This window comes from Salvelinus alpinus, chromosome 13 (genome assembly GCF_045679555.1).
Source record: "Salvelinus alpinus chromosome 13, SLU_Salpinus.1, whole genome shotgun sequence".
NCBI lineage: Eukaryota > Metazoa > Chordata > Actinopteri > Salmoniformes > Salmonidae > Salvelinus > Salvelinus alpinus.
In genome coordinates, this window is record NC_092098.1 from 39,081,142 (window position 1) to 39,107,183 (window position 26,042).

The window sequence follows — 26,042 nt, forward strand, 5'->3', positions numbered from 1 at the left end:
CTACACCCAAACAAGGGCACTGCGTTCATCCACCTCTGGCCTGCTCGCCTCCCTACCTCTGAGGAAGTACAGTTCCCGCTCAGCCCAGTCAAAACTGTTCGCTGCTCTGGCACCCCAATGGTGGAACAAACTCCCTCACGACGTCAGGTCAGCGGAGTCAATCACCACCTTCCGGAGACACCTGAAACCCCACCTCTTTAAGGAATACCTAGGATAGGATAAAGTAAACCTTCTAACCCCCCCCCCCCCCCCTTAAAAGAGTTAGATGCACTATTGTAAAGTGGTTGTTCCACTGGATATCATAAGGTGAATGCACCAATTTGTAAGTCGCTCTGGATAAGAGCGTCTGCTAAATGACTTAAATGTAAATGTAACAACTTGTGGAAAAAGTCAAGGGGTCTGAATACTTTCCAAAGGCACTATACCATTCCTATAGCTCCTTTTACCACAATTTTGGGGCGGCTTTTTTGGGACCATTGCTTTATTAGTTATTGCAATACTACTATGATCGATCCAGCCCAAAGGTACAGATTTAGCCTTTGTACTTTTTTCTATATTACTGCAAAATATCAAATCAATACATGTTTCTGTTTGGTGGCCAAACCTGTTTCTGGATGATCTTCTGGTGGCATTAACCATTTGCATTAGATTTACACTGTCAGTGAATCTGGCAATCCTGGATTTGCTGCCATCATTCTTGTCCTTCCAATTAATATAAAAATCTCAGAGAATGTATAACTCTTTATTTTCATCAGAGGCATGGTCACATACTGTATATCATCCAGGTAAGATACATTTGAACATGGTTGCCTGTACACACACCCCACCAAAATTGGTGGTTGAAATGTTAAATGAACCTGTAGCCATAGTACTTCTATTCATCTCTCATTTAAACAGTAAGTGAATCTGTATATATATTGCAATACCACCACCTTGTCTGTTCCGGTCCTTTCTAATAATAGTATAACCACTGACGCTGACCTGTCCATCAGTAGTACAATTTTCCAGATGGGTTTCTGTGATTGCTAGAACATGCACGTTGTTTTTATGTACCAAGTCAGACTTCATTGATTTTATTAGGAAGGTTACACATGTTTAAATGGGCGATATGCACTTCTTTCTTTGATAATTGCAAATCAACAGAATGCGAAATTCTTGTAGATGCAGTCATTGTGTTTTTAGTGGGATGCGGGATTCAGAAGTCATGGCAAAGAGGGAATGAACTAAAAACAGCCAGGGGATCATTTTTGTGTCTCGGAACAGCTGGCCATTTATGTACATTTTGTCCACAAAATTGTCCACTGTGTTCTTTCATGACAGAATATAGTACTTGCTTATGTCATGGGGAAAGTGGTCATTCATCCCATAGTTAGTTCCTTTTCATTCTCTGTCCCTGCTTTTGACAATTTCATTCTGTTTTGAAATGTTCAAAGCACACAATAATTGTGCGAGATCTGCCTCAAAGATTTCCCCATTCTATGCACCCTAGAGAAGGTGATTTTCTCCACCACATCGGGGGGCAGTTTCATCTTTTTCGTCATAAATTCCTTCACACTATACTCTGGTTTGATATTATCTGTCTCAGAAATCCCAGAAAATAATAGATTGTACACCAAGCAGTGACTCCTTCAGCTTTCTGATCTCTCGATAAATTGTCTCAACTGCATTCTGAATGTTATATACGGTACCTTTGAAATATTCATTCTCCTTCTTCAGTTTGTCTATTTCCATTTGGCTGAACTCCAAACAGGCTATCAGTTCTGAGACGCTCTGTTGGATGGTCTCTAGCATCTCCAATTTCTCACATTCTTTTGTCGAAAGACTCCAGCACATCCCTGGCACCGTCCATGGCCTCCATGCTGAAAGACTCTTTAACTGGTGTGGTCAAACGAAGAAGGCCGGAGCCGTGACTTTTTGCGCGGTGGGCGTATGACGGAGCTAGCTCGGATGTTGCCTTTGCCATGTTTCATGTCCGACAGGGCCTGGTAGTGGCGGTCTATAAAGCTTTCTAGCTCCTGGGTTGACTCTGACACTTCCAGTTTTTGGTTTAAAACATTCCCTACTGCACAGTGTATCCTTGTGGATGGCAACATATGTTCATAGATACATCTATATTACTTAGATTGAGCAAACAAGTGTATTTTGCACAGCGAGAGAGGGACCGTACCACTGCTCACGGCCAGTAGTACTATCGGCCAAGATCCACTAGGTAGCGATGCTTAGCCTATCTACACTAGCTTCAACCAGAGTGGCTCGTCATGCTTGATGGTTCAGTCTAAATAAGGTGATGGATCAAACAATGTAATGAAGTGCACTAGATAGAGAGGAGAGGCCTATTCCCTATCTTGAGAATTCTTTGTTTTGCATTATTAAAAGAAAAATAACCTTTTCTGTACTCTGTGTTCTTGGCAGAAATGCATTAATCCTGTAGTTATTTATTGACCATGCATGTCTTGAGTGTCTATTGAGGCATGGTCTTTACTTTAACATATGAATCCATGCCAGGGAAAAACACCCATCAATGTCTTCTTCTGGGAATTAAAGAAAACATTTAAAGAAACTCCAGTTCTCGACTCCATTCAACTGCTTATCTTACCAGTCTTTTTTAGTGTGTTAACTTTTGCACTAAAGATAGATGTCAAAATGTACGTGAAGCAGGTATTTAGTCTGTCACAAGTAAGAAGAAATTTCCCCACCACCAAAGACAAAAAGCTGAGTTTTAAAAGGCTCTGCTGCTGCATTTGAGTGTTTTTGTCTTTTTGGCATACATTCCAGTTATGTTAAGCGATGACAAGCACCCTAATGGGACCGAATACTCTTCAAACCCTCAAAACCTTGCAGAAATCCCAACAGTGAAAAAAATACAAAATGTGTTTTTTTGTGTTCTAGTGAAGACCGCCCTAAAAAGTGAGGCCATCCACAAGCCCAGAGGGAGCCTCTCTAGCACTCTCTCTCCCAGGGAGTCTCTCTCTGATGCTAGCCCAGCCGCTGCTCCAAGGCTTTGAGAGGAAGCCAAAGGAGTCGCCTGGAGCTCCCTGGACTGGGGCTTCGCTAGTCCGCTGCCAGGTACCAGAGCAGAGGAAGCCTGCTGCCTACTATGACACCTGGGTTTTCATGTAGAGCCTTGCACTGACTGTGACAGCTGGCACAGCTGAAATCCTAGAGGAAGTCACTAACCAAAGGCCTAATCTGGCATCTCAGATTGGCATGTTTGGTAGGGAGAAACTGGGGTGAAAGAGGGAGGTACTGCTTGAACTTAAAACCACAGATTTTCATTTTCCATTGCAAAAAAAATTATACAGTGTGCCCTGCTGAACATGACCCCAGTGTGTTACCCCTGTGACTTAAATTCTTTCCTTGGGGAATAGAAGGGGTTATTCTCAGATCTGCCAGCTGGTTCTCTTTGAGGAGAAAAGGGTATGTGGAAGAGGGCAAAGTAAGTGTCTGACCTGACTCTCCTTGTCTGGCATTCCCCCCCAAGCCAGCCAATGTGGATCTGGCTGGGTAAATTGGACCTACTTATCCTGAAAAGACAATTACAAGCAAGGTGGAAAAGGAAAATGGCCACTTCAACTTCGAGTGGAGAGGGAAAAGATAGCAGAGGCTCTGTAACTTTTTCCCCACCTTGTTGATTTGGATGGAGATGCTGTTTGTTTGGGTTGGAAAGCATGCAGTCTTCAGTAAATAATCCTGGTTTCAGACATTCCTCTTGAGCCACCTGAGCCACTGCATTCAGATCCTGTCTGGCCTATTGCAGACCAAGCCATGATACAATAGCATGCAGTAGGTCACAGGAAATCCATTTGAGATCATTAACTTGTAAATGTCACAAAACATTTGGGTGAGCAACAGAGGGGAAGAGATATCTGACATCTCTACAGATGTTTCCTGCTTTGTTCTAGAGCCCAGTGAATGAGCTACTGAAACCTAAAAGTAATCTTCAAGAGGAAGCAGCGATTATTTAAACAAAACACAGTGAGGGAGACATGAAGAGATTTCCCTTCATGGGGGGGATTTGAGTGTGTGTGGATTTGAATGTGTGCGTGTGCATACACATGTGTTTTTGTGTGGGTTTGAGTGTGTGCGTAAGCAAGTGCATGCATGTGTGTGTTTTCCTTTGTGTGTTTGTGGGTGTGTGTGTTTGTGAGGGCGTGAGCCTGTGCATGCACATGTGTTTTTGTCTGTGTTTTTGTGTGCGTGTGTTGACCTGTGTGTGTACTGCAGAGCTGCTGTAAGGACAGACTAAAGGCTTCGTCTGGATCCAGAGTAAAGTGGACAGCAACAGATGCTACCAGCAGCTTGTTGTCAGGGGAAATACCCTTCACATGACCACGGAGTGGCAAGAAGCAGAGAACACACATACACACCGATAGAGCCAAAACAAGCTGCCAGTGATCCCCCTGTGAGCCTCTGGTACATGTTTAGCTATGAGCCTGGAGTGTGTGTGTGTGTGTGTGTGTGTGTGTGTGTGTGTGTGTGTGTGTGTGTGTGTGTGTGTGTGTGTGTGTGTGTGTGTGTGTGTGAGACAGAGAAAGGCTATCAACCACCTTGATCAAAATATAACCATGTAGCATCATGGATGTCCGTGGAGCCTACTTTATGTTACCGTTCTAGATATCTGAAATAGGAAAAGAGAGAGCTGCTGAACTCTAAAAGTCCTCTTCATCTTTTATCTGAAATAGGGGGGAAATGATGGTACCATTTACAGGCTGGGTTTAAAGCAGGATAAATTGCAAACGTCTGACTATTTAACAAGAAACATACCATTTATTCCCTGTCATTATGCAAAGTTAGTTAGAGACCAGCTACCTACTATATTGCCATGTGTGGATCGAAATATGTACTGCTATTGAGCCCCGGACCTAGGTACTTAAATGGAATTGCTGCAGTGACTACCAAGCAATACAAATGTGAGTATCAATACTACGCCTGCTATTTTGACAAAGCATTACGACAAGGATATAGTTTAAACTTGACAACAGCTTAATAGCACAGATTGGTAATGAATTAACAACTGATATAACTAATTAACCTATGAGATGTTGATCCATGCTTGGGGTGGTTCTGGTTGTGTGTGTGTTTTACATTGGTTAACCCTAAACCATGGAAACAATTTCCCGTTGAATGACAAACATCATCATGGATGCTCACCTTGGCTTTGTTGATGGTACAGTGCAAAGCGTTGTTTTCCTGGTCATACAGTAAACTGAAGTCCAGGGTCCCCAACGTAGCTTTAGGAGAGAGAGAGAGAGAGAGAGAGAACATTTTTTATCAGATATCAGAGCAGAGATGGCTTCAACTACATGCTACACACTATGGAAGAGAGAGAAAGAGGAGACTACAACAGAAATCAGACGACAGAGTGGAGATGCCTTCAACTGCTTGCTTCGAACACACCACAACTGTGTTTAACCTCACTTTCATATAGGCCTGTCTGCCAATATAGAGTAGAAAATATTTCATGCCTGATCTACTCCATAGGGTCCATCTGGAGTATAAACTCTTCCAAATGTTTCATTAACTACATGATCATACAAAATAATCCTTTCATTAGCCCTATAAAGGCCTGTTCCACAGCATGGCCCAACACCTGAAACAGCATTACATTGTGCCACTTCCTGTCAGAGAGACCGTTAGTCCAAGACCTTGATACCGCCTGTGTTTGTCTTCTCGCTGGCATCTGGAGGATGCATTAATTCAATAAACATTGAGGCACGTTTGCCCATGGAGGTTGTGTGTGTGCGTGATGCTACGTAGAAAGGCAACAGAGGACACCCGAGGGATTAAACCAGGTTTGTTTTCGATTATCGAGATAGGTGCCCGGGCCGTGACTGCAATTTCTAATACATTTATGAGATGCTGGGGGACGGCATTCAGCGGAGGCTTGTGCTCTTTTTTTCCTGCGGAATTGGCTCTCAAATTTGTTTTTCTTTCTACTGTCCCTTCATCACCCCCACCAACAATTTTCTGCCCCTTCGTTGCCTCGTAGCACGTAGCTTGTATCAAATCCATTACGCCATGTCGTGTCATTATTTCTGTTCTCTAAAAAGGAACATATCCCTGCAGGCAGCATTTTCCCAGCAGCAATCACACAGAGAGGGGGAGAGGGAGCAAAAATTGGCAGGTAATAAAGCCATTACGCAAAATTCAGGGAGGCATGCAACTGTATGGATCTGGCCGATACAGGAGGAGCATCTATTCCTATCTATTCAATGGCTAAACATGTATCTCTCTCTCTAACTAAAAGTGCTCTGTGCTTTTGGTTTTCGTATTGCAAAGCTATCAATTGGTTTCTTCAAATGATTGAAAATCCTGGGGCAAAAACATGTTTCCATACTATAACGCACCGTCTGTATTCTATTGCAGGGGAAATACAGTAAGCCAATACATACAGTATGGCCGGAGCCACAGCATGGCTTTCAGCTGTCTGATGACCGGTTGGTCTCTCAGGTCATTAGATGTGTTAGTACCTCAATGTTCTGCAGTTTTATGTGTTTCACATCCATGGATGGGCTTTCGGCCAATCCATCTGGACAAGAGGAATACCTATGTGAGAATGCTGATCATCGACTACAGCTCAGCATTTAACACCATAGTACCCTCCAAACTCGTCATCAAGCTCGAGACCCTGGGTCTCGACCCCGCCCTGTGCAACTGGGTCCTGGACTTCCTGACGGGCCGCCCCCAGGTGGTGAGGGTAGGTAACAACATCTTCACCCCGCTGATCCTCAACACTGGGGGCCCACAAGGGTGCGTTCTGAGCCCTCTCCTGTACTCCCTGTTCACCCACGACTGCGTGGCCATGCACGCCTCCAACTCAATCATCAAGTTTGCGGACGACACTACAGTGGTAGGCTTGATTACCAACAACGACGAGATGGCCTACAGGGAGGAGGTGAGGGCCCTCGTAGTGTGGTGTCAGGAAAATAACAAACTGAATTGGTCCACCCACACAGACAGCGTTGTGAAGAAGGCGCAGCAGCGCCTCTTCAACCTCAGGAGGCTGAAGAAATTCGGCTTGTCACCAAAAGCACTCACAAACTTCTACAGATGCACAATCGAGAGCATCCTGTCGGGCTGTATCACCGCCTGGTACGGCAACTGCTCCGCCCACAACCGTAAGGCTCTCCAGAGGGTAGTGAGGTCTGCACAACGCATCACCGGGGGCAAACTAACTGCCCTCCAGGACACCTACACCACCCGATGTCACAGGATGGCCATAAAGATCATCAAGGACAACAACCACCCGAGCCACTGCCTGTTCACCCCGCTATCATCCAGAAGGCGAGGTCAGTACAGGTGCATCAAAGCAGGGACCGAGTGACTGAAAAACAGCTTCTATCTCAAGACCATCAGACTGTTAAACAGCCACCACTAACATTTAGTGGCCGCTGCTAACATACTGACTCAACTCCAGCCACTTTAATGGGAATTGATGGAAATTATGTAAAAATGTATCACTAGCCACTTTAAACAATGCCACTTAATATAATGTTTACATACCCTACATTACTCATCTCATATGTATATGTATATACTGTACATCATCCACTGCATCTTGCCATCTTTATGTAATACATGTATCACTAGCCACTTTAAACTATGCCACTTTATGTTTACATACCCTACATTACTCATCTCATATGTATAGACTGTACACTATACCATCTACTGCATCTTGCCTATGCCGTTCTGTACCATCACTCATTCATATATCTTTATGTACATATACTTTATCCCTTTACACTTGTGTGTATAAGGTAGTAGTTGTGGAATTGTTAGGTTAGATTACTTGTTGGTTATTACTGCATTGTCGGAACTAGAAGCACAAGCATTTCACTACACTCGCATTAACATCTGCTAATGTGACAAATAACATTTGATTTGATTCCTGGTACATATAACTGTAAGGGTGGAGTACCTACTGCTCTAGTTTGGCAGCTTGTGTTATGTCACTTGCAACCTCTACACAAGAAAGTGGTGTAGCAGCAACCTACAAACAGGAAGAGAAGGAGCACAGTAACCTACAGACCAACAAACAACGAATGACATCACAGGAAGAGAAGAAGGAGCACAGTAACCTACAGACCAACAAACAACGAATGACATCACAGGAAGAGAAGGAGCACAGTAACCTACAGACCAACTAACAAACAACGAATGACATCACAGGAAGAGAAGGCGCACAGTAACCTACAGACCAACTAACAAACAACGAATGACATCACAGGAAGAGAAGAAGGAGCACAGTAAACTACAGACCAACAAACAACGAATAACATCACAGGAAGAGAAGAAGCAGCACAGTAAACTACAGACCAACAAACAACGAATAACATCACAGGAAGAGAAGAAGCAGCACAGTAACCTATAGACCAACAAACAACGAATAACATCACAGGAAGAGAAGAAGCAGCACAGTAACCTACAGACCAACAGGAAGTCTCTCAATGTGCATGCAGATACAGCCAGTCAAAAACATAAGACAGCTGATCGAATCCATGTCAGCAGAAGGTTCACTGCAACAAAGCATTGAAAGGCTCATTGGAATAATGTTAAGAAAATAATTTCCGCCGCATAAATTACAACTCTGGCTGTGGGGACAGCCGCTAATTAATGGAAATGCCAATAATACAAAGCGCGGGCCGTTTGGAGCCGGATAAGAGGAGTCATTTTAATTGAACACAGTCTAATTCATCACCAGCACTGACTGGCAGCAGCCTTGGCTTGGTGCAGCCATCCATCCCCATCTTACACAGCATTTTTCTTTGATTCCATAAACGGTGCCCAACGTTTAGGCCTACCGCTTTGTGATTAACCTTAGAGTGCCGGCCTACTCTACAGTGCCATAGAAAACTTTGAATCTTTCTCCCCGTTGTGCATATTAGAAAGCACTTTGTGGGTGCATTAGTGGGCTAGGAGAGCCAGGCTATCGCCTTTCTTTTGTCGGGGCACTCAGTGGCTGCCGAGAGAGAGATGTACGTGTGTGTTCAAGTTTGTTTATTTGTCATATATACAGTAGATGGAGTATATGCTCCCTTGCAGGTTCACCACATGACAATGCAACAACTATAGGAAAGTAAGTTAATAAGAATAACAATAAAAGCTCAATTAATAAAAATAGGACACAAATTGCCTTTCTCTCAGAGAGAAAGAGAGAGAGATGGCACTGGCCGCCTAATTCCGCTGGTGTGTGTTAGTCTCGCCTGATGAGCCGAAAGCTTCATTAAAAGCTTTTGGGGCGACGCGCAACATTAAATCCCTTCCCCGCGCATTTCCTGGTGACGCACAGATCGAGGCTTCTCAAAGGTTACCTACATTTGGAAGCACATTAAGAGACGGTGTCAGAGAGCCCATCAAGCAAATGAGCACTCCTCTCCTGTCGGCCAAAAACAGCAACAGCAGACGAAGTGCTTCATTATGTGGTTGACAAAAGGGCCACCATTGTTCAGGCCCGGCCACATTGGGGCCTCTGAGTCTTTAATCAAAGCTCATCTAGTTCAATTAAAATGAATAAAATCTTAATTAAGGCTGTGGGTATCGCCTAAATGGGCCTCTTCATTGGGCCTAAGCGTCTGGACAAGTCCTCCTCGATCGTCACTAAACACAACCCCATTACCATAATCATATTTCCATTGTGCCCCACAGAAGTCAGGTGGTAAACACAACCCAGTTATCTCCATGGTGATCGAGGAGGGCAAGAAAAAAAGAGAAAAGAAACAGGCCTCTTGTTGTTGTTGGTGGCGAACGGATCGCAGGAATCCTAGGACATGCCGGCGGGCGTTACTGTAAAACTAATCATAAAATGTCAAAGCCATAAAGGCTCAAAGAGAGAATGGAAATGTTTGGATTCGAGTAGCCAGGGTGCAGGGAAGAGCAAGATTATACCTGACCCAGAATCCTTTAGTCCACTTCTGGGGTCGGTGGCATTATCAAATGCAGAAAATGATTCCTTGCCTTGACAGAAACCACAATCGTACCGCTCTGCGCTGCATATCAAATGGGTGACTAAGGCTTAAAGTGAATGAAACTATGGAAATCAGGATGTGATACTGTACGGTTGGAGGCAATAATAACGCTAATAGACCTGTGCTGTCTGATGTGAAAGTAAGACAGTGTCATTAATGCAAGATGTAAAGAGTATGTCTGGGCACTCAAGGTACAATAATGTAAATCATTGTCAACATAAACAAATAGAATGGCAACAGTATTTTCAGTACATTCGGAAAGTATTCACACCCCTTCAATTTTTTCCCCATTTTGTTATGTTACAGCCTTATTCTAAAATGGATTAAATAATACAAATTCCTCAATCTACAAACAATAACCCATAATGACAAAGCGAAAACAGGTCTAAAATTGAGCTCATGTGCACTCTTTTTCCATTGCTCATCCTTGAGATGTTTCTACAACTTGATTGGAGTCCACCTGTGGTAAATCCAAATGATTGGACATGATTTGGAAAGTCACACCTGTCTATATAGGGTCCCACAACTGACAGTGTATGTCAGAGCAAAAACCATGAGGGTGAAGGAATTGTCTGTAGAGCTCTGAGACAGGACTGTGTCGAAGCACAGATCTGGGGAAGGGAACAAAACAATTTCTGCAGCATTGAAGGTCCCCAAGAACACAGTCATTCTTAAATGGAAGAAGTTTGGAACCACCAAGACTCTTCCTAAAGCGGGCCGCCTTGCCAAACTGTCAGGAAGTTGACCAAGAACCCAATGGTCACTCTTACAGAGCTCCAGAGTTCCTCTGTGGAGATGGGAGAACCTTCCAGAAAGACAACCATCTCTGCAGTACTCCACCAATCAGGCCTTTATGGTAGAGTGGCCAGACGAAAATCACTCCTCAGTTAAAGGTACATGACAGTCCGCTTGGAGTTTGCCAAAAGGCACCTAAAGGACTCTCAGACCATGAGGCACAAGATTCTGTGTTCTGCTGTAACCAAGACCAAGAACTCTTTGGCCTGAATGCCAAGTGTCACGTCTGGAGGAAACCTGGCACCATCCCTACGGTCCCTACGGTGGTGGCAGCATCATGCTGTGGGGATGTTTTTCAGTGGCAGGGACTGGGAGACTAGTCAGGGTCGAGGGAAAGATGAACGGAGAAAAGTACAGAGATCCTTGATGAAAACCTGCTCCAGAGTGCTCAGGACCTGAGACTGGGGCGAAGGATCACCTGCCAACAGGACAACAACCCTAAGCACACAGCCAAGACAATGCAGGAGTGGCTTCGGGACAAGTCTCTGAATGTCCTTGAGTGGCTCAGCCAGAGCTCAGACTTGAACCTGAACATCTCTGGAGAGACGTGAAAGTAGCTGTGCAGCAATGCTCCCCATCCAACCTGACAGAGCTTGGGAGGATCTACAGAGAAGAATGGGAGAAACTCCCCAAATACTGGTGTGCCAAGCTCGTAGCGTCATAGCAAGAAGACTGGAGGCTGTAATCGCTGCCAAAGGTGCTTCAACAAAGTACTGAGTAAAGGGTTTAAATACTTATGTACAGTTGAAGTTGAAAGTTTACATACACTTAGGTTGGAGTCATTAAAACTTGTTTTTCAACCACTCCACAAATGTCTTGTTAACAAACTATAGTTTTGGTAAGTCGGTAAGGACATCTACTTTGTGCATGACTGTCACGGCTGTCTTCCTCTTCTTCCTCTGAAGAGGTGTAACAAGGATCGGACCAATACGCAGCGTGGTAGGTATCCATGTTTTAATATAGAAAACTGAACTACGAACACCAATACAAAACAATAAACGTGAACAAACCGTAACAGTCCTGTGTGGCACAAACACTGACACAGGAAACAATCACCCACAAAATACCCAAAGAACATGGCTGCCTAAATATGGTTCCCAATCAGAGACAACGATAAACACCTGCCTCTAATTGAGAACCAATCAAGGCAACCATAGACTTACATAAACACCTATAATGAACACAACCCCATAACTCTACAAAAAAAACCTAGACAGTACAAACACCCTAGACGAGACAAAAACACACAAACCACCCTCGTCACACCCTGACCTAACCAAAATAATAAAGAGAACAAAGATAAGTAAGGCTAGGGCGTGACAGTGACACAAGTAATTTTTCCAACAATTGTTTACAGACAGATTATTTGACTGTATCACAATTCCAGTGGGTCATAAGTTTACATAAACTAAGTTGACTGTGCCAGTAAACAGCTTGGAAAATTCCAGAAAATGATGTGATGGCTTTAGAAGCTTCTAATAGGCTAATTGACATAATTTGAGTCAATTGGAGGTGTACCCGTGGATGTATTTCAAGGCCTACCTTCAAACTCAGTGCCTCTTTGCTTGACATCATGGGAATATCAAAAGAAATCAGCCAAGACCTCAGGAAAAAAATTGTAGACCTCCACAAGTCTGGTTCACCATTGGGAGCAATTTCCAAACGCCTGAAGGTACCACGTTCATCTGTACAAACAATAGTACGCAAGTATAAATACCATGGGACCACGCAGCCGTCATACCGCTCAAGAAGGAGACGCGTTCTGTCTCCTAGAGATGAACGTAGAGATGAACGTGCAAATCCTAGAGATGAACGTGCAAATCAAATCCCTTGTGAAGATGCTGGAGGAAACAGGTTCAAAAAAGAATCAATATCCACAGTAAAACGAGTCCTATATCGACGTAACCTGAAAGGCTGCTCAGCAAGGAAGAAGCCACTGCTCCAAAACTGCCAAAAAAAGCCAGACTACGGTTTGCAACTGTACATGGGGACAAAGATCGTTGTTTTTGGAGAAATGTCCTCTGGTCTGATGAAACAAAAATAGAACTGTTTGGCCATAATGACCATCGTTATGTTTGGAGGAAAAAGGGGGAGGCTTGAAAGCCGAAAAACACAATCCCAACCGTGAAGCACGGGGGTGGCAGCATCATGTTGTGGGGGTGCTTGCTGTGGCACTTCACAAAATAGATGGCATCATGAGGTATGTGGATATATTGAAGCAACATCTCAAGACATCAGTCAGGAAGTTAAAGCTTGGTCGCAAATGGGTCTTTTACTCGGATTAAATGTCAGGAACTGTGAAAAACTGAGTTTAAATGTATTCGGCTAAGGTGTATGTAAACTTCCGACTTCAACTGTAAATGTAATATTTAAGTTTTTTATTTTTAATACATTTGAAAACATTTATGAAAGTCAAGGGGTTAGAATACTTTCCGAATGCACTTTATATCTATCAATCACAGTGAGCTCCAAAAGTATTGGGACAGTGCTTATCCATAATCATGGTAGCATCCACATTAATGTTCTGGGACACTGTAAAGCCCATGGAGAATAAGAGCACCTCCTCCCAGCTGCCCACTGCTCTGAGGCTAGGAAACACTGTCACCACCGATAAATCCACTATAATTTCAAATTTCAATAAGCATTTCTCTACGGCTGGCCATGCTTTCCACCTGGCTACCCCTACCTCCACAGCAACCCGCCAAAGCCCCCATAATTTCTCCTTTACCCAAATCCAGATAGCTGAAGTTCTGAAAGAGCTGCAAAATCTGGACCCCTACAAATCAGCCGGGCTAGACAATCTGGACCATCTCTTTCTATCAGCCGAAATTGTTGCAACCCCTATTACTAGCCTGTTCAACCTCTCTTTCGTATCGTCTGAGATTCCCAAAGATTGGAAAGCTGCCGGGGTCATCCCACTCTTCAAAAGGGGGTGACACTCTAGACCCAAACTGCTACAGACCTATATCTATCCTACCCTGTCTAAGGTCTTCGAAAGCCAAGTTAACAAACAGATTACTGACCATTTCGAATCCCACCGTACCTTCTCCGCTGTGCAATCTGGTTTCAGAGCTGGTCATGGGGCTACGCTCAAGGTCCTAAAGGACATCATAACCGCCATCGATAAGAGACATTACTGTGGAGCCATATTCATCGACCTGGCCAAGGCTTTCGACTCTGTCAATCACCACATTCTTATTGGCAGACTCGACAGCCTTGGTTTCTCAAATGATTGCCTCGCCTGGTTTACCAACTACTTCTCTGATAGAGTTCAGTGTGTCAAATCGGAGGGCCTGTTGTCCTGACCTCTGGCAGTCTCTATGGGGGTGCCACAAGGTTCAATCCTCGGGCCGACTCTCTTCTCTGTATACATCAATGATGTTGCTCTTGCTGCTGGTGATTCTCTGATACACCTCTACGCAGACGACACCATTCTGTATACTTCTGGCCCTTCTTTGGACACTGTGTTAACCAACCTCCAGACGAGCTTCAATGCCATACAACTCTCCTTCCGTGGCCTCCAACTGCTCTTAAATACAAGTAAAACTAAATGCATGCTCTTCAACCGATCACTGCCCGCACCTGCTCGCCCGTCCAGCATCACTACTCTGAACGGCTCTGACTTAGAATACGTGGACAACTACAAATACCTAGGTGTCTGGTTAGACTGTAAACTCTCCTTCCAGACTCACATTAAGCATCTCCAATCCAAAATTAAATCTAGAATTGGCTTCCTATATCACAACAAAGCATCCTTCACTCATGCTGCCAAACATACCCTCGTAAAACTGACCATCCTACCGATCCTCGACTTCGGTGATGTCATCTATAAAATAGCCTCCAACACTCCAATGACTTCGGTGATGTCATGTATAAAATAGCCTCCAACACTCCAACACTCTATCACAGTGCCATCCGTTTTGTCACCAAAGCCCCATACATTACCCACCATTGCGACCTGTACGCTCTCGTTGGCTGGCCCTCGCTTCATACTCGTCGCCACACCCACTGGCTACAGGTTATCTACAAGTCTCTGCTAGGTAAAGCCCCGCCTTATCTCTTCACACTGGTCACCATAGCAGCACCCACTCGTAGGACGTATATCTCACTGGTCACCCGCAAAGCCAAATCCTCCCTTGGTCGTCTTTCCTTCCAGTTCTCTGCTGCCAATGACTGGAACGAACTGCAAAAATCTCTGAAGGTGGAGACTCAGATCTCCCTCGCTAGATTTAAGCACCAGCTGTCAGAGCACCTACCTCATCCCCATACTGTATTTATTTCTTTATCGTGCTCCTTTGCACCCCAGTATCTCTACTTGCACATTCATCTTCTGCACATCTACCATTTCAATGTTTAATTGCTATATTGTAATTACTTCGCCACCATGGCCTATTTATTGCCTTAACTCCCTTATCTTACCTCATTTGCACTCAATGTATATAGACTTTTTGTTTTCTTTTGTTTTACTGTATTATTGACTATGTTTTGTTCATTCCATGTGTAACTGTGTTGTTGTATGTGTCAAATTGCTATGCTTTATCTTGGCCAGGTCGCAGTTACAAATGAGAACTTGTTCTCAACTAGCATACCTGGTTAAATAAAAAAAAAAATATATTTTTATGTAGAAGTGTTTCGAAACGTATTCTATTATTAAGTACAAAAAGTGCTGCAATTTCTAAACGGTTCACCCGATATGGATGACAATACCCTCATATTAAAGCTGACAGTCTGCACTTTAACCACATAGTCATGGTCTAATTTCAAATCCATTGTGCTAGAGTACAGAGCCAAAACAAACCAAAGGTTCTCAACTGTCCCAATACTTTTGGAGCTCACTGTATTTCTAATTATAAAGTCCAGCATTTACAATTGCATGCAGACCGTATCCCACAAGTGAAAGGCCTGTCATTGGAATAGCATCATTACATGATTATCTAAAAAGGTTTCCCGCTGACCTTTTCAAAGACTCATCTTTGACATTTTGCAAATTTGACAGTATTTGATGGCATTTGCGCCCAGACACCGCTTTCTTCTCTGTGTAAAGATGTCCTATTTGACAGAAATCAGAGTTTCTTATTATGAGAAGAAAGCATATGATGATTGTGTTTTGAATCTGTCTATTATGTGATGATTACACCGTCTGATTCTTAAACTATTGGGTATGAATAAGTGCAAACGCAGCAAAAAAAGAAACGTCCCTTTTTCAGGACCCTGTCTTTTCAAGATAATTTGTAAAAATGCAAATAACTTCACAGATCTTCATTGTAAAGGGTTTAAACATTGTTTCCCATGCTTGTTCAATGAACCATAAACAATTAATGAACATGCACCTGTGGAAAGGTCATTAAGACACTAACAGCTTACAGATGGTAGGCAATTAAGGTCACAGTTAGGTAAACTTAGGACACTAAAGAGGCCTTTCTACTGAAAAACACCAAAATAAATAGTGGTTAGAAATAGTGTATAGTGGTTAATACAATTGTTTGGTCCTTGCCTGGAGAATGTTATACCAGTACTATTCTTGTTTATTTTACAGAATGACCACTCACTCACTCACTCACTCACTCACTCACTCACTCACTCACTCACTCACTCACTCACTCACTCACTCACTCACTCACTCAGGTACCTTGCAAAATGTGATCTGTCACGCCTGCTCCCGCTCCCTCTCTCTGGCACTCGAGGTAATAATGGCTGCCCATCATGACGCACACCTGTCACCATCGTTACGCGTATCAGTGCTTCATTGGACTCACCTGGACTCCATCACTTTATTGATTGTCTCCCCTATATCTGTCTATTCCTCAGTTTCATCCCCGTGTCAGCATTAATGTTGTTATGTTTCCCTTGTCCAGACACTGTCCGTGTTTTGTTTAATGTTTGTTATTTATTAAATATTAACTCCCTGTACTTGCTTCTCGTTTCCCAGCGAGAGTCCTCACAGTGATCCACTGATTCAAATCGTCTTGTGCAGTAGTACAATTCTCTTTCACCTCAGGTAACTCAGGCAAGCAATAAAATCAGTTAAAAAAAACAGATAAAACAACACCTCAAGGAACAACACGGACTCTGAAGAGACACACACTACTTAGTATTGTTCATTTATTTATTATTATTTATTTTCTTCTTAAAATAGTAGTGTTCTTAGTTTAAATGTTTGTTACTGTTGCTGTCCCTTCCTGTCGTGTATTTTGTCATGTTTTGTGTGGACCCCAGGAAGAATAGCTGCTGCTTCTTCAACAGCTAATGGAGATCTGAATAAAATCATACATGTTGAACATGAGGAAAATCTAAACATGTCTCAGTGTGATTCTCTATCACCTGTAAAGTCTTCTGTTGTTCTCTTCAGAACTCAGTAAAATGAATGAATCCCTGTGAAGCCATGTGTTTGACATGACAGGAGCACTCACGGAGAGTAAAACAATCCCTAGTTTATCTGTGTCACCGCAGACGCATGTGTTTTTATCTTGTAACTTTGCAACCCGTGGCACGTGTAATGACAGGTCTATGGTTGAAGAAGAACAATAAGTCTCTGTCTCAATGGTTAGGTCTATGTCCCAAAGATTCTAACAGTTAGTCAAGAACACACCCAGTGGGTTACAGTACGGCTGTTGAAACATGTACCCAAATACTGCACATCCTCAAAACTGTGGAGTCAACTATGATGAATCAAATCAAAGACTTGAAGAATTGATAAGACGATGAACTGAATAAAATGTCATCAAGGACTTTTGCAAAAGGCCTCCTGCACTGACAACAACACGCCAGCACTGGGATGTATGGTGGCACTGTTGTTTGGTTGGGGAGAATTGAGAAAGTGACAGAGAAAGTGCTGCCTCAGCGTTAGTTGAACGGAGCCTACGGTAAATGGCGAGGTAAAGGATATTGCATTGTACAGTTCTGGGAAGGCGCTTAATACATTCTGACAGGAACCAGGTGTGTCAGGGCTTGATAGCACAGGGGACAGGGGAGTCATGACAACATAAGTGTTTGAGGTGGTCAAGGACACGCAACATGAACACACATTGAGGGAAAGTCCTGGCCGTACACACAACAAACTATTCCACTGGGGTTTGACTGTAGATAAGAACTTAACTATCTAAAAGAAATGAATATACCAGATCAGTTTGGCTACTCCCATGCAGCTAGTACACCTCACAGCCGTCCATTCCGTAACTAACTAAATCGATTTTTTGCTTAGACGGCTTACCTCAAAGTAAATGGTAATGGGAGATCGTGTACAATATACAGTGATCCCTCGCCACTTCGCGGTTCACTTATCGCGGATTCGCTATTTCGCGGATTTTCATAATGCATTTTTTTTTTTTTTTGGTGCATTGTGCTCTGCATTCTGATTCGCTAAAAACTCACTCCCGCTTCTTGTATCAAAACATGCTACGAATTGTGCTATCATTTTGTCGTCTCGTGCAGTTATGTGTACGTACATAAAACAGCTTGGCAAATTTACATTAAGTTGGCCAAATTATCTTGTAATTTCGAACATCTCCTAAACCCATAATGTCGACGAAACGGCCTACACGTGAGTCACTGTATTTGTATACATGTAATAGTTGCTAATTGTAAAAAAAAAAAAAAAGTTTTCTATTTCGCGGATTTCACTTATCGCGGGTCATTTTCGGAACGTAACCCCCGCGATAAACGAGGGATTACTGTATAGGCAAATTGTTGGTGTATAGAGTAAATAGATTTAATAGTGGTGCTGGTAGAGCCATGAATTGCTCAGGAGAGCCATGAGAGGGTGACATTTAACCTTCTGACACTGTCACTCACTCCAAAGGGCTCTCATTAGAAACACACACACACACAAACAGTCTTCCCGACTGGTCTGTGTGTGAGAGAAGGAGAAGGACACAGACAGACTAGATAGTTTTTAGCAGGTGTGCTAGTATGAGTGTGTGTGTGTGTGTGTGTGTGTGTGTGTGTGTGTGTGTGTGTATTGTATAAAATAGTGTGCATCTCCATGCACTTGTCTGTGTGCTTGTGTGTACATGCTTGCATGCTTATAGGTTTGTGCCCCCGTTGCTCCCAATCTGAGGCTGAGGGGTCTCATGGTGTAAGGGATTATGGTCACCTCACCAAAGAGGGCAGTTTGCTTGAGAACACACAGTCTAAGGATACATACAGTACGACTCTTCCTATTTGATGCATGATCTTACTGAGGTGCTGAATCCCAACTAGAGAATCAACGAGTGACCTCAAGAAGTAGAAGTAGATCTAGAAATCATGCATTGACGTCAATGGGAGATGTGTGTGTGTTTATCAGGTTAGGATGCATGCAGACCTAAACTGAAGATATTGACATGACTCCCAGGGCACCAACAGAATTGATAGCAGCTAGAAGGCAATAACTAGTCTTTGGACAAATACGCCAAGCGTCCGTCACTAGAATGTAACATTTCTCAGGAGAATATCTATTGTTTTTACACCATAGATCAAATCCTAGGGAAACGAGGGTTGCGTTCCGATTCTCTACCCTTCGTTCAGAAGTGTGCACTCGTTTACGCCCCCTCATGCATTTAGGGCCTGTAAGCATTTGATTGGTGCAAGCATAGCTGGAGGAAGTTTCCACCATATTCCTTACACCACTCCATTCCTTTTATATCCATGAGTGCACACTTCAGGAAAATGGTATAGAATTGGAACACAGCCAAGGAACCACACAGATTGGTTCCAGACAGAGGGATTATGGGCCAGTCTGGAGTTTGTGGGGGGAGTCGCAGACAGATGGCGCAGCAACAGCGACAGCAGGTGAGCTTTGACAACATTCACTAAACTCTCCCCTCTTTTAATCTAGATGGTGTGTTGCCAAAGCCAGTGAGAAGTAATCCACGAATCAAATCAAATGAAATTGTATTTGTCACATGCTTCGTAAACAGTGACTAACAGTGAGATGCTTACTTACGGGAACTTCCCAACAATGCAGAGAAAGAAAATAGAGAAATAATAGAAAAATAACACACATAATAATAAAAGTAATAAATACACAATGAGTAATGATAACTTGACTACACACATGGGGTACCAGTACCGAGTCGATGTGCAGGGGAATGAGGTAATTGAGGTATATACACTATATATACAAATGTATGAGGACCCCCCTTCAAATTAGTGGATTCGGCTATTTCAGCCACACTCGGTACTGACCTGTGTATAAAATCGAGCACGCAGCCATGCAATCACAGAAAACTGAGGACACTAAAGAGGCCTTTCTAAGGACTCGGAAAAACACCAAAAGAAAGATAACCAGGGGTCCCTGCTCATCTGCATGAACGTGCCTTAGGTATGCTGCAAGGAGGCATGACGACTGCAGATGTGGCCAGGGCAATAAATTGCAATGTCTGTACTGTGAGAGGCCTAAGACAGCGCTATAGGGAGACAGGACGGACCCTCATCAGCACTCAGACTGTCCGCAATAGGCTGAGAGAGGCTGGACTGAGGGCTCGTAGGCCTGTTGTAAGGCAGGTCCTCACCAGATATCACCAGCAACAACGTCGCCTATGGGCACAAACCCACCGTTGCTGGACCAGACAGGACTGGCAAAAAGTGCTCTTCACTGAAGAGTCTCAGTTTTGACTCACCAGGAGTAATGGTCGGATTCGAGTTTATCGTCGAAGGAATGAGCGTTACACCGAGACCTGTACTCTGGATTGGGATCAATTTGGAGGTGGAGGGTCCGTCATGGTCTGGGGCGGTGTGTCACAGCATCATTGGACTGAGCTGGTTGTCATTGCAGGCAATCTCAATGCTGTGCGTCACAGGTAAGACATTCTCCTCCCTCATGTGATACCCTTGCTGCAGGCTCATCCTGACATGACCCTCCAGCATGACAATGCCACCAGCCATACTGCTCGTTCTGTGAGTGATTTCCTGCAAGACAGAAATGTCAGTGTTCTGCCATGGCCAGCGAAGAGCCCATATCTCAATCCCATTGAGCAGGTCTGGGACCTGTTGGATCGGAGGGTGAGTGCTAGGGCCACTCCCCCCAGAAATGTCCGGGAACTTGCAGGTGCCTTGGTGGAAGAGTGGGGTAACATCTCACAGCAAGAACTGGCAAATCTGGTGCAGTCCATGAGGAGGAGATGCACTACAGTACTTAATGCAGCTGGTGACCACACCAGATACTGACTGTTACCTTTGATTTTGATCCCCCCTTTGTTCAGGGACACATTATTCAATTTCTGTTAGTCACATGTCTGTGGAACTTGTTCAGTTTATGTCTCAATTGTTGAATCTTGTTATGTTCATACAAATATTTACACATGTTAAGTTTGCTAAAAATAAACGCAGTTGACAGTTTCTTTTTTCTTTTGTTTATGTAACTAACTATTTAGCAGTCTTATGGCTTGGGAGTAGAAGCTGCTCAGGCTGTCCTGTTGGTTCCAGACTTGGTCCATCGGTACCGCTTGCTGTGCGGTAGCAGAGAGAACAGTCTATGACTTGGGTTGCTGTAGTCTGACAATTTTAGGGCCTTCCTCTGACACCGCCTGGTATAGAGGTTCTGGATGTCAGGGAACTCGGCCCCAGTGATGTCCTGGGCAGTACACATTACCCACCGTAGCGCCTTGTGGTCGGATGCCAAGCAGTTGCAATACCAAGTGGTGACGCAGTCAGTCAAGGTGCTCTCAATGGTGCAGCTGTATAACTTTTTGAGGATCTGATGGCCCATAACAAATCTTTTTAGCCTCCTGAGAGGAAAAAGGTGTTGTCGTTCCCTCTTCACGACTGTCTTGGTGTGTGTGGACCATGATAAGAGTCTTAGTGATGTGGACATTGAGGAACTTGAAGCTTTTGACCTGCTCCACTACAGACCCGTCGATGTGAATGGGGGTGTGCTCAGCCCTCCGTTTCCTGTAGTCCAGGATCAGCACATTTGTCTTGCTGACGTTGAGGGAGAGGTTGTTGTCCTGGCACCACACTGCCAGCTCTCTGACCTCCTCCCTATAGGCTGTCTCAGTGTCATCAGTGATCAGGCCTACCAACGTTGTGTTGTCGGCAAACTTAATGATGGTGTTGGAGTCGTGCAGGGCCAAGCAGTCATGGGTGAACAGGGAGTACAGGAGGGGACTAAGCAAGCACCCCTGAGGGGCCACCGTGTTGAGGGTCAGCGTGGCGGATGTGTTGTTGCCTACCCTCACCACCTGGGGGAGGCTCGTCAGGAAGTCTAGTTGCAGGATCCTTAGCTTAGCGATGAGCACTATGAGGGCACTATGGTGTTGAACGCTGAGCTGTAGTCAATGAACAGCATTCTCACATAGGTGTTCCTCTTGTCCAGGTGGGAAAGGGCAGTGTGAATTGCAATAGAGATTGAGTCATCTGTGGATCTGTTGGGGCGGTATGCGAATTGGATTGGGCCCAGAGTGGCTGGGATGATGGTGTTGATGTGAGCCATGACCAGCCTTTCAAAGCATTTTATGACTACAGATGTGAGTGCTACGGGCTGATAGTAATTTAAACTGGTTACCTTGGCGTCCTTGGGCACAGGGACTATGGTGGTCTGCTTGAAACACGTAGGTATTACAGACTGGGTCAAGGAGAGTTTGAAAATGTCAGTGAAAACACTTGCCAGCTGATGCGTCCTGATAATCCGTCTGGGAGCCTGGCAAACTGGCCAGCCATCTTCCTTGGAGAACTACACTGTAGTATACTGTAGATGAAGAGACACCTACACGTAAATACATTGTTTTCAACAGCAGTGACCAACCATCAAGAGAAACCCGAAACCAAGCAGTGGAACAGATGGGCTGGATACATGTAGTCTGAGGATGGTCTCAGGACCAAACTACTGCTGCTATGAATTTGCTCTGCTAATACAAATTAGTTTTGAATGCAGAAGATTTGTGCCTTTTCCTTTGGTGTAATCTACATTTCCTGTTTTTCTCTCTACATGTAATTAAGTAGTAATATCAAGGCCTAGTACAGTAATTAGTGTGTTTGATGGTTGACATGGGAGCTGAATGCTACCTATGGCAATCCTAAGTGCAAATTGAAAACAGTAGGCCAAACTTAGACCAGACTTGCAACACTATTCTAAAATTCTGTTGTAAGCACACTTTCATTGGGTTAATAATAATATATGCCATTTAGCAGACGCCTTTATCCAAAGCAACTTACAGTCAAGTATGGATGGTCTCGGAAATCAAACCAAATACCCCGGCATTTCAAGCTCCATGCTCTACCAACTGAGCTACAAAGGACCAGTTCGTTGAGTAAGTCTTTGCACTTGCTTCATCACAACTTTAGCTTCATTACAACTCTAATTAGCAAGCTGTTCTTTGAGGGCTGAGAGAGTATTAGTATTATCGCTCTGAGACCAAATCACCATACACTACCCTCTTCACCATCCACATTTTGGCTTCTACCCTTACTAGGCATATTTTTCACAGGAGAGAGAGAGATAGAAAGAGAGAGAGAAGGAGAGAGGTAGTGACAGATAGATGAGGGAGATAGCGGGAAAGAGAGCAAGAGAGAGAAAAAGGGATACAGTGAAGGAGGGAGGGAGAGAGAGAGGAAATTAACAGGGAATTTGCAAAGTCAATTCTGCACAAAATAAATATGCGTTGATCATTTCTACCCAGCTGTTGTTACGTTTACTGAGGATACTTCTGTACACAGCATCAGTGAGGTGTGACACCATCTCCACCAGCTTTCCCACCTCTCATCCACCCTATCGTCTCAGAAGACACAAAGGCTTAATTTGATCTAGATCATGGCTTTCTAATTCACATCCTTCATCAATGACCTTACTATGACACATCCATTCCTTTTGTCTATAAACTGGTCAGGGACTTTTTACTCATAAAACATGTCCATGACAGGGACAGGCTGTCAAGTGCTTACTGTAGTAGGGACAGTGTTCTTGCCATCTGATGGAGTAACCTACTGGCTGATTGGAGCAGTGATTTAGCTCCTCACTAATCACTCTTCCTTCCACACTGTGATGCACCTGTGCCTCCGCAGGGCGTTGTCAGTGAGGGCTGGAAGCTGAGGCAAATTGAGGGACAGCAAATCTCCGCATTTCACAGCATGGGAGAAAAAGGAGGAAAGGGGCTGGAATGGTGATGTGTCTGCATGTGAAGGTGTGTGTGTAGTGTCCAGGTCTGCCAATGGGCCTGGTGTGTGTGGTGTCCGGGTCTGCCAATGGGCCGGGTGTGTGTGTATGTGTGTGTGTGGTGTGCGGGTCTGGTGTGTCTGGTGTCTGCCAATGGGCCTGGTGTGTGTGTGTGTGTGTGTGTGTGTGTGTGTGTGTGTGTGTGTGTGTGTGTGTGTGTGTGTGTGTGTGTGTGTGTGTGTGTGTGTGTGTGTGTGTGTGTGTGTGTGTGTGTGTGTGTGTGTGTGTGTGTGTGTGTGTGTGTGTGTGTGTGTGTGTGTGTGTGTGTGTGTGTGTGTGTGTGTGTGTGTGTGTGTGTGTGTGTGTGTGTGTGTGTGTGTGTGTGTGTGTGTGTGTGTGTGTGTGTGTGTGTGTGTGTGTGTGTGTGTGTGTGTGTGTGTGTGTGTGTGTGTGTGTGTGTGTGTGTGTGTGTGTGTGTGTGTGTGTGTGTGTCCAGGTCTGCCAACGGGCGTGGTGTGTCGTGTGCAGTGCTTAATTTGAGCAGCACCTCTCCATTTTGAACTGTTTTGTTCTGGAACCTATTTGGCCGGATCCGGCACCTCTCGTGGCATGAACAATTATTTTTACTTTTTGCAATGTAAAAATTCTAACAAAAGCGATCAAAGTTCATTCGAGTTGCCTCTTCGTTAATTTTCCTGCCCCCACAAAATGTTTTGTTGGGTTCTGAGAATATGAAATATACTTATTCATGTCACTGATGGAGAGGGGGTAATGTATAACGTTTCATTATATCAGGGATCCTATAGAAAGAGTGCAGGGAAGCGAACACATTTGGCAGGCATTGATAAGGGGAGAGAGCCATGGAATAGTGATGAAGGGGGGTCGAGATTAGGTCAGGTCATGTTAAGGGAGAAATACAAGTTGATGGCCCGCATCACTTAGTGTCCTGACTAGCAGTAAAGACACAATGTTTGTACAGATGTGTAGGAGGAGACTCAGCCTAGGAGAAAGGGTTAAATATCAGTACTTGTGTGAAAATGTTTTTGTCTAATGCAGCTGTATTGACCCTCTGGGAAGAATAAACTTGGTTAAGCTTTCATAGTGTCCGTTGAGTTTTTAAGCTTTCATAGTGTCCGTTGGCGTCACGAATAGGATTCACCACAATTTTTTGTCAAACCAGAGAGTCCAGATCAGTCGAGCAGGAGCTGGTAACAAACAAGGTAAGCACAGTTCCTACACCCATTTCCACTAATTTTAACATCTTGGGGAGATGAAAATTGTAGGCTGAACAATTATAGGATACAGACCTAGAAAGCCCGAGTTTATTCAGTAGGCCCATTGTGTAACGACCGGTCGTAAATATCTGGTGTAGGGTAGGTTCCATAAGGATAGGTCCAGAGTGGAGGTTTTCCTCTGCGAGATCCAGGTAAAAATCAGGTGTAGGGTAGGTTCCATAAGGATAGGTCCCGAATGGAGGTTTTCCTCTGCGAGATCCAGGAGTGACAATACAGTGTAGGGTGGGTTCCGTATAGGATAGGTCCCTAGTGGTATTCCCCTGCGAGATCTGTAAAAGGGACAAAAGTCCCAGCTGCATTGAGTTTTAGGAAGATGAGAGTTCTAGCAGCTAGTGAGTTTAAAATAAAGAAAAATAAGATATTCGAACACTGTTTGAGTTATGTGTAGTAGCAGTAGAAATACGGAGAGAGGTTGGTTTATGCCCTATGGGGAGGGGGACCATGAAAAATTATGTGGAAATAGGAAGACAAGTATGAATAATTTTGGTAATCAACAACAGTGATATTTGAGGCGCAATACTGGAATAAGGCAATGTATTCTCCAGTAATACATTTGAAAACACTATAGTATTGGTTCTAATACAAGGTATTAAGTGCCGTGACCAATCAATAGGCACAAATACCATAGCTATTCTCCGGGGAAGTGAGTAGCGCTACCTTGGAAAATAGTTAATAGAAGGTGTGTATTATAGACTGGAGTGAATAAATCTAAAACACCCTGGACACCGCCAGGAGAGGTTGGGGAATAATAACTATTGATATGGCAACAGATGGCCCCGATTCTCCCGGTAAAGTGGAGCTAGAGGATTTTAATAAAACCCAACTTTGTAATAAAAGAAGCGCACAAGCATTCTACCAATTCAGCTCGAATATGGGAAATTAGTGTATTCAGCTGCAAAAAGACTGGGTACGTGA

The 26,042-nt window shown here is 44.0% G+C and overlaps 1 protein-coding gene across 1 annotated transcript in view; it reads right to left on the reverse strand.

Annotated features, from left to right (window-relative positions):
• LOC139537679 (double C2-like domain-containing protein beta) overlaps positions 1–26,042 on the reverse strand; it is a 183,578-nt gene that overhangs the window by 90,663 nt on the left and 66,873 nt on the right. The window contains exon 2 of the mRNA XM_071339274.1: positions 5,152–5,231. Coding sequence (XP_071195375.1) covers positions 5,152–5,231 — 80 coding nt within the window. The remainder of the gene's footprint in view (positions 1–5,151; positions 5,232–26,042) is intronic.